Source organism: Misgurnus anguillicaudatus, chromosome 5, assembly GCF_027580225.2.
Source record: "Misgurnus anguillicaudatus chromosome 5, ASM2758022v2, whole genome shotgun sequence".
Lineage (NCBI taxonomy): Eukaryota > Metazoa > Chordata > Actinopteri > Cypriniformes > Cobitidae > Misgurnus > Misgurnus anguillicaudatus.
In genome coordinates this window covers 33,948,876-33,962,190 of record NC_073341.2, presented here as the reverse complement: position 1 = coordinate 33,962,190, position 13,315 = coordinate 33,948,876, and the positions used below count along the sequence as shown (strand labels likewise).

The window sequence follows — 13,315 nt, the reverse complement described above, 5'->3', positions numbered from 1 at the left end:
GCTAGATAAGACCCTTATGCCTCGTTTGGGATTGTTTATAGTCCTTTGAAACTCTGAAAAAACTGTTAAGTGTTGAGTTAAGTATTAATTGTCTATTAAAGTCCATTAAGATGAGAAAAATCCTGCAATGTTTTCCTCAAAGGGCATGGTTTCTTCTCGATTGAGCAAGGGGGGACATCGGCATTTTGGATGACATGGTGGTGAGTGAATTATCTGGATTTTTCTTTTAAGAAAATGGACTATTCCTTTATACATTGCAATCTGATTTACATGTACAGTCTATATAATCTGAACCAAACGTCTGCCCAAGCGCACAGCTAGGGTTGCCAACTTCGCGAATCAAAACCCTCCCAATGGACATTCACATCATGTCATTAAGAAGCAATTGTGAGCATCCAAGTAATTTTGTACATGAAGTGTTATAAGTGCTATTTTTTAGATTACTTTTTATACAGTAAGTGATGATGATGTCACAGCTGAAGGGGTTAAGCGTTGTTTACAGGTTAGATTTTTGGTGTCACCTCTGGCTTGGCTTTGTCTATCTTTTCCTTTCTGAGCTCAGCAGTAACATTAAAACCTTAATGTGATCGAGATTTGAGTCATTAGCCAAAGTCATTTTGTTGGGGTGAGATTTTGTGATGATTTGGGCTCCTCAGGCCACACTGTCCAAACAGACTGGGATGGAAACTGCATGTCCATCTTGAACCTAATTTATTGCTTAATTTTCCCAAATCAAGAACTTATTTATAAGTGCAATAATGCTACATCCAAAATACCTCCGTTTCTGATTGCACATCCAGAATTCAGTAGTGGCACTTTAATAAGAGTTTGGACAGATCTTTATCCAGTGGCCTTAGTGAAACACAACTCTATACCATTTATGAGCTAAATAAACTCAATCTCTATGAAACAGATTTAATCATTAGTTAAGTAGATGCTGTCACTGTTCTGAGGGTTAACAGATTGTCTACTAGGTTGACCTACATGAGCGCAATGGCTCTATAGTCTACACTAGTGTACAAAAGTATATGGGAATTATGTTTATGCAGTTCTTTGTTCAACATGTATATTTGTCTACTATTTAAAAAAAATGTATACGGCTATAAAAATGTTTTAAGATAATGATAAACATAAATTGCCAAGTGTCTCAAAACGTTTGACTTAAGTAAATAAATAAATAAATAATTGAATTGTCCACTGTCTTACTTTGAAAAAGAAAATGCCCCCATTTTTCAATGTGTGTGCTAAATGTAAATCTTTTATGCACATAAATTAAGTTTTTTTACATGTGTATCTTAGAGAAAGTTTGGTCATCGCACAATACACAATATTGAACATCCTAATTCAGCTATGAAAGCAAGACCCAACCCAACTTGCAATATTTAGAAAAAAAGAAATACTGTCAAGTGGATGATGATGATGATGATGATGCTGTGAGAAAGCACACAATACCAATGTTTTTATTTTTAGGAAAAACTACAAAATATTTCATGCAAAATGTGCTTAACTTTTTAATTATGGCTTACTTTGTATGGCTTGCTTCTTTAAATGAGCTTTTAACCAGTGATAACTGGAGCTACACAAGGAGCATGTTGCACACAGATATGTAAAAAATATATATATATATATTTTGATATTTAAATAATTATATGGAAAATAACACATTTATACTATTATATTAAATTATGATATAAATGATTAAGTAAAATACTGTTATAAATACATACAGAAAATAATAATTGATAGAAAAAAGACATACAAAATAATTTAAAGACTTAAAGTCATTACATTTATTTTTAACTTATTTCAGGTTGTGTCCTCTATAACAACTTTAACATTTATTTGGCAATGTATTTATTTAGCAAATTTGCCCATGTAGCCTATTATTTGAATAAAGCAGCTTAGATTCCTAAAATCGCATGCGTTTATTTAAATGAAAATAATGTTACATGTAGGGCTTTTAAGATTTTAATCGAATTTAATGAGCATCTAAAATACTTTTTTCAGATAAATAACAATACATTGGGGTTATATTAGCTATGCCTGGATTTGCATTTAATGCTGAATGACTGTGATCTGACAAAGACTGATAATCCTTTATAAAGATTGCTGTCGCAACTGATTGCAACATCGCCTGTAAGTGTTTATAGATCATTATTCTGCTTTCACAAAGGCAGCATATTATACAGACGTTCACATCAGCGAGTGATGTTGTAATGTAAAGCCATAAAGAGGAATCATGTCAAAGCTGTAATTGAGAGGACATATAGTTCTCTATGGGAAAAACTGCTTTTGGTTGACCTTGGTAAATGTCCTTACATTTCAATGACACAGAGATTATCATAAAGCTTTGAGAATTCATTTCATGTTTTATAAACAAACAAAAAAATTAAAATATTATTTAATAATAAATGCCATGAAGGAAAACAAAGACATTTTTTACCATTGTATTGTGCTACATCGTTTAAAGTACAAATATTTCCTACTAAACAACCAAAGTCTTAAATGGGTCATTCTACAAAAAAGGTGGAAATGCTTGTCCCTTGCTTTTGCAGACCCCTTAATCATTTAATTTGGCCCAATAATCCCATAATGATATATATTTAATAAATATAGACTGTCCTTAAAATGATGAAAGAGTTTATTTTTTTTTTTTTTTTTACTTTTTTTAATATCTGGTCCTGAAAATTGCCCTGTCCCTTTGATCATACATGGAAGTTGAACTGTGTACTATTATTTAAAACCATGTTTTTTATAAAACAAATCTAATTTACATTTACCTTTTACCCTGTCTGAATTCACTACAACACTAAAATGGTAAAAAAAAATACACTATTAATATGAATAATATCAAATAAAGATTTGTCACCCCAATTTATGTCATTGGTGTTACCCTACCCAAAGCACCTTTATTTTGAAACAATGCATCAGCTCTTTGAAGTTTTTCTTGGGGCAAGAGGTCAGTTGAAGTAGTGGAGGAAGGCAAAAGGTTTGTGAGATGTCTTACCTTATTTATCTAAAATATCATGATATATCTAAGAATTTTGAGTGTCATTAGTGTTACTCTTTTTTTTATAGCTGGGAGTGTTAAGATCTTTACATAAAAATACATTATACTAAATAAGTATGTGATTGTTACATCTCTGATGAAATAGCACATGGCTAATGGCAGCCATTTTGTTAAAATGTTCGTTTTTTTCTGTAAATTGTCATTGGTGTTACTTCTCTAATGAGTACTTCCTAAGCACTATTCCTTTAACTGACCAACATAAAAGCATAAAAACAAAACAAGATGGAAAAATGTTTAAGTTTATAAGTTATCTCATATTCATTATCTATTATTATATTCTCATTTTGTCAGAAGATACAACGTCATGGATTATTTATTAAAATGTATTAAAAAGTTAAACATAGATTAAGCTCCCCGTTTTGCAGATTCATAGATATGACAAGTTGATTAATGCTACTATAGAAGTTTTGGGTATTTTGAAAGAAGTCCATTTAAGCAGATTTCCATCACCCGAATTCCACCTTTTCTGTAGAATGACCCAAATGAATAACAGGTACCATATCCTGGAATCCTGGACTTTACTTTTAATAAATTGTTTTGCTAGTCTATATTTTGCACTGAAATGGAGAATCCAGCTAAACATACTGTATGTAGTAGAGATCCACACCCATGTAGATGATATGAATCACAGGCACTTCTCTAATATCACATTGTGAAAAAAACACATTTTGTGCAATACAGCTTTGGCTTTTACTAAAGCAACAGTTAAAGAGAAGTACAGTTTCCAGTCACATGATCTTATAACGTGGTGACTAGAGACTAGTAGTATATTTATTGACATTGTATAGATTTACATAAACACTGTTTTGCATTGAAGTAGTGTCCTTAAAAAATATTAATGTAGTATTTTGCATTTACAGATTTTACAAATTGTAAAGTGAAAATCAGTTTTTACACAATATGTACATTCTTTTTACAGAAGCCTATAAAATAAATCAATAATGGAGTTGAAATATTTGTTCATCTGTCTGTCTATGTATCTGCCATGTCTATTTATATCTATTTATATATATTAAGGATCATGAATGGTGAAGCTTCGGCCAGTCCTGAAGTAGTTCTCAATTTCCTCCAAAGTTCGGCCTTTAGTTTCTGGCACACATTTAGCCGTGAAAATAATGTTCACTACTGTGATGATGCAGAAGAACAGGAAAGGTACAAAGAGTCCATAGGCATGCTGTATGTTAAATGTAAAAGTGAGGTTAAAAGCAAAGTTTTTTGTAACTTAAGTACACCATCAACAGAAGTTATCCTATCTTTAGATAGTCCTTTAGATAAATATGTCAAATAAAATGGGTAAATATCAAATAAGGATAAATATTAAAGGGGTATTTTTTAGTTTCCTTTTCTATTGAGTAAAAACAAAACAGATTTTGCTCACCACCACGTGCATGAAGAGTTGCGTCAGAATGAAAGCTGTAATCCAACTCACACCCACACACAAACCAGATGCGACTCCTCTCGCACCCAAAGGCAAAATCTCAGACATTAACAGCCATGTGATGGGACCCCAACCCATAGCATAACCTGTGAGAAAAAAAATGCAATGAGCAATATTTTGAATATTCATAATAGTTGCATTGCTTTCGCTGGGAATTTCTCATCTTGCAGTTTTAAAAGCATCTCACAATTTTGTAAATCACCATCTAAAGCCATTTCAAAATATCTTAATATTTCAGTGGTCATGTGTTTGTCATCATTCACATGTCTGACTAAAAATCCTCTACAAAAAGTCAAGTTTTACTCATATGAACCCATGCAAACTTACCGAATATGATGACCATCATGCTAATGAGAGGGATGAGAGTGATTGGATTGAATGTAGGATCCACAGACGCTCCATAGCTATCATTCATGACTGTTAGGGTCAAATTTCCCTGGTTGCAAGGTGTTTTGTGGGTGTACATGGTCATTGTGAGCATGGCTATATACATCAAAAATCCTAAAGGGTTCAAATGAAAAAGTATTTCCATTACGTGAATTAAAGTTATTTAAAATGTTTAAAAATCTCAAAAAGATAAAAATCTTTGATGTGCCAAATATGTAAAAAATATACAGGTAAATATGGCTGATTTATATAATTGCAGGTAAATTTGGTGTACAAAGTAACTTTTTTGATGTACCTGAAATGATATAATCACCCATATAACTCTCATGGTAGTTTCACACAAACCTGACGTTAACAGTAGAGCTTTTCGACCGGCTTTGTCCATCAAACTAGCAGCGATAGTGACAGAGATCAATCTTACAGCTCCTACTAATGCCGCGTCATATTTTGGTTTCTGAATGTCAAAAAGAAAAATTCATTAAAAAAATTAACATTTTTTTGTTTATTTCCAGTAGTTAGAGGTATAGCGGAAGATTTTCCCGAATTATTTAAAAGAACCTCCCCTCCACATTTGTTAAAAAATGCACACGCGCAACACTCTACCTCCTCCTGAGAGGGAACGCCTGTTAAACGCGTGCACGAGACAGAGAGAGTGCATGCAGGTAGTTCTTCTCTTCGCTCTGTTTATAAGTTGATGTCGGCATGTTTACCGTGTCTGTGCGGTTCATGACTTGTGCCAGAGCTAGCATCGCTAATCATACTTTTACTAGCAGTGATTTTAAATGGATTTCTCCAAATAGCATGACCTTTCCAGTAGAAACTTCGCGTGGGAAGCCCAACCTGTCCTATTACCTCACGCCAGCGGCCAGCGTGTGAAATAATCTCCCATAAACACTCTGGTCTTGTTTCTTTCTTCATAGTCCTTTCTCTTATTGTCATACAATTCGTAGACACTTTTTCTCTTGCGACCCTCAGACATTTTGAAAAAAACACAGTGAGAACGCGAGCTTCAATGAATGGCTGTAACCGTAGCCCACCACACATATACACGTGAAAGTGCACATGTGCAGATAGCGAACCTAGAGGCGAGCACGTACACTATAAAAAAATTCCGTATAAATTGCAGCTGGGTTGCCGGTAATTTACCGTAGATTTGAATTTGTGTTTTTGATTGGCAACATTTTTTTCAAGGTTAAATTAACATTGGCAGGTCTTTGTCTTTATAGAGTAAAACTAAAAAAACAGCATCAAGCAAAATATTCTGCACTCTTAAAACGAATGTGTTAAATTAACACATCTTGTGTCTAGTCAAGGACAACACATCTGGTGTGTTGTCCTTGATTTGACACGTCTCTTTGTTGTTTTTGGAGCGGCACACTTTGTGTTGTTTTGGCACATCTTGTGTTGTCCCTTTTATTTATATGAACTCAAAATCAACACGAAATAACACATAATGTGTTAAAAATAACACATAATGTGTTAAATAGTTTAACACAAAACAGTGTGTTAAAATTAACACATCCAGGATGTGTTAATTTTAACACATTATTTTGTGTTAAAATATTTAACACATTATGTGTTGTTTTTAACACATTATGTGTCATTTGAGTTCATAAAAAATAGAAGGGACAACACAAGATGTGTTAAAACAACACAAAGTGTGTTGTTCCAAAAATAACACAGAGATGTGTTAAATTATGGACAACACACTAGATGTGTTGTCCTTAACTAGACACAAGGGGCCCTATTTTAACGATCTAAGCGCAGTGTCTAAAGCGCACAGCGCAACATCTAAATGGGCGTGTCCGAATCCACTTTTGCTAATTTAACGACGGGAAAAATCGTTTTTGCGCCGAGCGCATGGTCGAAAAGGGTAGGTCCTATTGTAATGGGAGTATTTTGGGCGTAACGTGCAGTAAACCAATGGGAGTCACAGCTCTCATTCCCTTTAAAAGCAAGTTGCGCTGGCGCTATGTCTAATCCCTATTTAGATGACGGACTTTGTAAACTGAAAAGCTAAACGGAGGTAGAAGATCCCCAGTTTAAGATTAATGTTAAATAATTGTTTTGTTTTTCCCTTATATTTAAATTGTTATTTTTTTATTAAAACCTTTAAACCCCGTTTTCTTTTAGTCATGGAAGTAAAAAGCAGGCTTGTAATTGCTTTAAATGTATGGCTATCCAATGTCATCAAAAAATAATTTACAAGTATGTAAGATAAGGTTTGTACTCTAAAAATACTTTATTTGTAACAAACAGGAGATAAAGAAATTACAAACGGCTCTCCTCACGTTTCAGCACTTTGGACAGCGGTTTTTTTAGCAAAGAGTTTTTTTAAGCATTACTTACAAATGTTTCTCATCTCGCCATATCCACAGGTACATCATATATAATAAATCCGTGAGGTAGCATTAAAAAAAAACATTTAAAAACAGACGCATTTGTTTAAAGCAAAGCATTTATTTACTTATCAGGCTGCAGGTAAAGCAGCTCTTTGCGCCTTCTAACGTCTCATAATCAGTCCTCATTTATAAATATGTCCAAGAGACTCAATAATAATCTCTTAAATTCAATCCTTTAATCTTTCATATTTAAAAGCATTTTTGTGCTGCTGCGCATTTATGTACTTTGTGATAAGCAAACCCGCGTTGTCCTCCCGTTTATAGGCGCATATTACTAATGCTCTCTTTAAATAACATAAAACATATTGCGCCATTGACTTTAGACTTTAGAGCAGGTTTTTGTTGGTCAATGGCGTAGTCTATTTTAGTTGCCTCAAAATAGCAACGCGCCAACAATGCGCCTGAACACACCTCCTTTTTCAGACCAGAACGCCCATGGGCGCAAAGGGGGCGCAAATGCATTTGCTATTTAAACAACGCGGCGCTAAACGTGAAAATTAGGGTGGAAACTAGCGAAAGACACTTGCGTCGCGCATTGCGCTGCATTGCGCCGGGTGTAAGATAGAGCCCAAGATGTGTTAATTTAACACATTCGTTTTAAGAGTGTGGTAAACAAAATCTGAAGCAAAAAACAGAAAAAGGTTGATGATGACTTCTGGTTCCCAGAATGTTTTGCATGAGGCTGTTATTGTATAGTTTTAATCTGTAAAGATAAATACTTGTTAATATTTAAAATTTATTTATCTTTGAACAAATTCTTGCCAGTAAATAACATAAATGTAAATCTACGGTAAATTACCGGCAACCCAGCTGCAATAACATTTTCATTTCTACGGATTTTTTTACACTGTATGGCGGTTATACGTCAACATATCTGGGATGATCAATAATAAAGGTGATCCACCCGGAAAACTAAAATCTTCTGCTATACCTTTAATAAATATTTTTTTTTCTTAAGTTGACATACCAGTGATATATCTGTCAGGTGGAAGATGGGCTCTAGATAAACCAGAATTGGTGTTATACCCGTCATCTGCTGCAGGAACCTCATGAAGACCGATATTAGGATCGGTTTATAGTATAACGGCATTCTAAGATCACTCCATTGAACACCCTGTTAAAAAAATACATGTCATATAAACATGTCATAGCCTGTGTGATCCTTAAACATATTTTTAAAGAGCACCTATTATGACCTTTTTAAGAAGATGTTATATAAGTCTCAGGTGTGCCCAGAATGTGTCCGTGACGTTTCAGCTCACTGCAAAAAATTATTTGTTCATTTTTTACACGTTGTGTGTGTCATGCCATTTAAAAGAATATTCCATTTTCTTAAAAGAAAAATCCTGATAATTTACTCACCACCATGTCCACCACCATGCAGGATTTTTCTCATTTTAATGGACTTTAATAGAGCCCAACATTTAATACTTAACTCAACACTTAAAGGGATACTTCACCGATTTAGCATTCAGCTTTGTATCTGTAGAAACCCGGCAGTATTACTGAATGACCATGTTTCCCTCCCTCATTTCCCCCTGAGAGGAGAGATATCTGCATTTTGGTTCTGCAAAAAAGTCCTCCGATGATGTAATATGACGATTTTTGCATCATCGGAGGACTTTTTTGCAGAACCAAAATGCAGATATCTCTCCTCTCAGGGGGAAATGATGGAGGGAAACATGGTCATTCAGTAATACTGCCGGGTTTCTACAGATACAAAGCTGAATGCTAAATCGGTGAAGTATCCCTTTAACAGTTTTTTCAACGGAGTTTCAAATGACTATAAACGATCCCAAACAAGCATAAGTGTCTTATCTAGCGAAACTATTGTCATTTTTGACAAGAAAAATAAAAAATATCCACTTTTAAACCACAACTAATCGTCTAAATCCGGTCGTGATGCGCCAGCGTGACCCCACGCAATACGTCATGACGTCAAGAGGTCACAGAGGATGAACGCGAAACTCCGCCCCAGTGTTTAAAAGTGTGTTGAAAGAGGACCGTTCCGTCATTGTTGTACGTCAGCTGATACTAATTAATGTCTTTGTGTCAGTTTATTGTTTAAAATGGTCCGCAAATTTGCGTTTTATATATGTAACACGTGACCTCCCTACGTCACTACGCATTTGCGTTAGGTCGTGCTGGACCGGACCTGGACGGGAAGTTGTGCTTTAAAAGAGCATATTTTTGTTTTTGTTGTCAAAAATGACAATCGTTTTGATAAGACCCTAATGCCTCGTTTGGGATTGTTTATAGTCCTTTGAAACTCCGTTGAAAAAAACTGTTAAGTGTTGAGTTAAGTATTAAATGTTGGGCTCTATTAAAGTCCATTAAAATGAGAAAAATCCTGCAATGTTTTCCTCAAAAACATAATTTCTTCTCGACTGAACAAAGAAAGACATCAACATTTTGGATGACATGGTGGTGAGTAAATTATATGGATTTTTCTTTTAAGAAAATGGAATATTCCTTTAAGGCGTTATTTCATGTTAAAATAAATGAAAGGGACAACACAAGTTGTGTTAAAAACAGTGATGGGAGTAACGCGTTACAATTAATTCTGTTACTGTAATTCCACCACTTTTAGCGTGAATAAACATGTAACGTATTTTTTTTTAAATCAAGTAACGCAATTACAATTAGTGAAATTTAAATGAGTTGGTTACTCATGTCACTCTACTTTGTGATAAAAGAACACTTGCAGACAAGACATTTTTAAACAAAAAACACAGAAGGTGTGTTAGTTGATGGACAACACACATTAAATGTGTCGTCCCTATACTAACCCACCTTCTGTGTGCCGCCCCCCATGGTCCTGCAACGTTAGATCAGAAATGTCTTCTCTGCAAGTGTTCATTTATCACAAAATAGAGTAATCTGAGTAACCAACTCATTTAAATTTCACTTAACTGTGTTACTTGATTTAAAAAAAAAATACTTCGTTGCATGTTTATTACCGCTAAAAGTAGTGGAATTACAGTAACAGAATTAATTGTAACGCGTTACTCCCATCACTGTTTTTAACACAACTTGTGTTGTCCCTTTCATTTATTTTAACATGAAATAACGCATTAAATGGAATGACACACATAATGTGTAAAAAATTAACACATCATTTTTTGCAGTGTGGTTGTGCTCACACACTGCCAACACACATTAATGTCCAAGTGGATTTTGCATAGGTGCCCTTTAAACTTGTGTGGCTGTAATGGATGCAATATGTAATTTACCTGTGCGTTGATACTTCGTTCGATCTTCTCGAACTCAGTCATGTAATCTGAATTGGGTCCCCTGAGCCATTCTAGTGATCGAATCGCTTTCGGTCGGTTCCCTTTCATGATGAGGTAACGTGGAGAGGTTGGCATGAAGCAAAGCAAAATTAACATGATAACAACAGGAACTTCCCCAGCCACGGCCAACCACCTCCACGGCAAAACCAAACCTGGAGAATAAGGACAAAACAACATCAAACACAATCTACAGTCTTAACGGAACAGTATGTAAGAAATTTATATCAATTAATCATAAAATGGATCTGATATGTCACTAGACATTAAGAAATCATTTTTATTTCAAATACTTATATCACTGACAACAGCGGTCTGGTCAGGATATTGTCATTTAAAAAGTGGAGTTGCAGCCCTCAACTGATGTTTATGTTGTCATTTTGTGTATTTGCCACCAGTTGTGTGATTGCAGTACCAGTTTTAGCCACAAGGTTTGTGATTGCAATACCAGTTTTGGCCACAATCCTACATACTGTTCCTTTAATATATATTAAACGTTGCTGTAACAAGCCCTAGAAATACAGCATGTGAAGATTTCTTACCAAGAGCGTAAAGTGCTAGACTTCCAAAGACGGCTGTGATCTGAGGACATGAACCCAAAGCTCCTCTCACAGATGGGTGAGAAATCTCTGACACATAGACCTGTGTGTAAAACATCAGCTCGTCAATTTATTTTCACATGTGCAATACTGTTAGCAAAGCATTTGGGATTTCTGCCTCCATGCACCTTTTTATATATTATACAATTTTATACTTTTGTCCTTAAAGATAAAGGAATACTTGATTCCTCGACTGATTTGATTGGGCACTAAATCAGTTCATTGATCAATAAACCAGATAGACTTACAGGAATTGATCCAGCAGTCATACCACCAGCGATGCCCGTCAGAAATCGTCCCCATAATAACATCCAAAAGTTTTGTGCGGCTCCCATCACAAGGAGACCTACAACGGATGGCACAGCAGACACCATGATGCTCAGCTTCCTTCCGAGTCTGTCATTCAATATCATAGCGCTGAGACCACCTAAAGCTGCACCAAGGGTGAAAATTGACTAAAAAATAAAAGTGAAAACAGCATTAAATAGATTAGAAATGAAATGTCAGTATGCACTTTCTCTGTATCTTCATACCTTATATCTTACAAGTACACACACTATTACCTTAAAATATCTCTTGTATACATATTTTAGTGTAACATAAAACTTTTAAAACATATTTATGTGCTTACACCAAACCATGATATCTGTTGGACGTCCAATCGCAGTTGAGGATCATCCTCCAGTTGAAGTTTAGGAATCACAGGGGAAGGGAAAACCAGAGCAAAGCCGAAATTAAAATTTCCCAAAACAGCTGAAAACACAGCAAGGAAAAGCCTTCCATTTCTGAAAAAAAACCCACAAATGTTTATATAAACTAATTTTATATTTTAAGGTTTTCTTTTTAAAACTTTCTCAAGTTTCTTTGATGAGTTTCGACAATGTGATCAAATGTCAAACAGATAAAAAATTAAATTCGGACAACGCAAGTAAAATAAAAAATAAAGTAGAAATGGATTACCTGATTTTGTGGGCTTTGTTATTAATCAATGCTGTGTTTTCATCTGGACGATCTGCCATCTCTCCTTTAGATCACCTCCAGACTGAAGAGCTTTATGAGCAGTAAAATCAAAGAGAAAGCAAAAACCCAGTGTCAACCCATTTTTTTGCAATACTGGGATTTCTAGAGGTGGAAAGTTTGTACAATAAAAGGAAGCAACATGCCAACATTTTCTAAACGCAACAAAGAGTGCAGTTATGAGCAACCCGCATTTCCTGTCAGGAACAATGAAGTAAAAAACAGAACTAAAATTTAGGAAACATTATTTATGTTAAGTATGTATGACACTTTTTGTAAGAGTCGAAATGTTAAAGGGGACATCATTATCTCATCTAACTTTGTCTATGTTTATGTGCTATAATTGGGTCCCCAGTGCTTCTATAAACCTAGAAAATGTAAAAAAGATGACCCAGTAACTTATTTTTGGTAAACCATTCTCTGCAATCGTGAAAAAATATATTATTATATTGGCCACCAGTTGTGTGATTGCAGTACCAGTTTTAGCCACAAGTTTTGTGATTGCAATACCAGTTTTGGCCACAATCCTACATACTGTTCCTTTAACTGTTACTGAGAAAGTATTGACCACCGTCACGTCAAAATAAACCATAAACTAATGCTCAATATCTAAAGAAAGATATTAAAGAAAGTAGCTAGCAGCTAGCTGGCATCAGTTATTTGTAAAATGCATATGCATAAAGTTTAACAGTAAAATCTTAATTTAGCTTGCACCGCAGTAAAAATATATAACAACATAGTTGGCTAACATTACGTCAGCAAGTTCGAGGCGCATTACGATTAGCAGCAGTAACGTTACATTCACATTTCCCGTATTTAAGAATGATTAAACATGGACTTAACTTCATTTACTTTTACTTTACCTGCAAGTGATGCACATGCATCAGTTTCTTGTTCTTTCTTTTATCAGATCCTCCTCCTGCTGTCTTTTCGGGGTAATTTCCATAAAAGTTGTCTACTGTCTGTCAAACTTCGTCAGGCGCCCGCGCGATCATCCGGCGCGGGAAAAAAATTAAATCAAATTGTTGGGAAATACTTATCTTTTCCCCCCTTTTTTGTTACATATACATGACTAAAAAGTGCCTAATAATATTTCCATAGGCTAATGAAAT

At 34.8% G+C, this 13,315-nt stretch overlaps 1 protein-coding gene across 2 annotated transcripts; it reads right to left on the bottom strand.

Annotated features, from left to right (window-relative positions):
- Positions 1-3,890: 3,890 nt before the first annotated feature.
- Positions 3,891-13,197, bottom strand: slc2a6 (solute carrier family 2 member 6). Of its 2 annotated transcripts, XM_055168615.2 has the most exons (11): positions 13,067-13,197; positions 12,147-12,236; positions 11,818-11,971; positions 11,435-11,641; positions 11,130-11,229; positions 10,531-10,742; positions 8,265-8,411; positions 5,241-5,349; positions 4,836-5,009; positions 4,449-4,594; positions 3,891-4,244 (listed from the first exon to the last, which is right to left on the bottom strand). In XM_055168615.2, the coding sequence occupies exons 2-11, from the start codon at positions 12,203-12,205 to the stop codon at positions 4,083-4,085; spliced, it is 1,470 nt and encodes a 489-aa protein (XP_055024590.2). In that variant the 5' UTR covers positions 12,206-12,236; positions 13,067-13,197; the 3' UTR covers positions 3,891-4,082. The 2 variants fall into 2 exon arrangements, with proteins under 2 accessions (XP_055024590.2, XP_055024589.2); XM_055168614.2 differs by lacking the exon at positions 13,067-13,197 and having other exon boundaries at positions 12,147-12,377.
- Between the last annotated feature and the right edge of the window lie 118 nt (positions 13,198-13,315).

What these genes read in the sequence shown, in the direction of transcription:
- slc2a6 (XM_055168615.2), bottom strand. Translation starts at nt 12,205, where the DNA reads ATGGCAGATCGTCCAGATGAAAACACAGCATTGATTAATAACAAAGCC. An exon ending in TGACTGCTGGATCAATTCCT is followed by an intron (nt 11,230 to 11,434) that starts GTAAGTCTATCT and finishes TTTTACACACAG; the next exon opens with GTCTATGTGTCAGAGATTTC. An exon ending in ACCTGACAGATATATCACTG is followed by an intron (nt 5,350 to 8,264) that starts GTATGTCAACTT and finishes TTTGACATTCAG; the next exon opens with AAACCAAAATATGACGCGGC.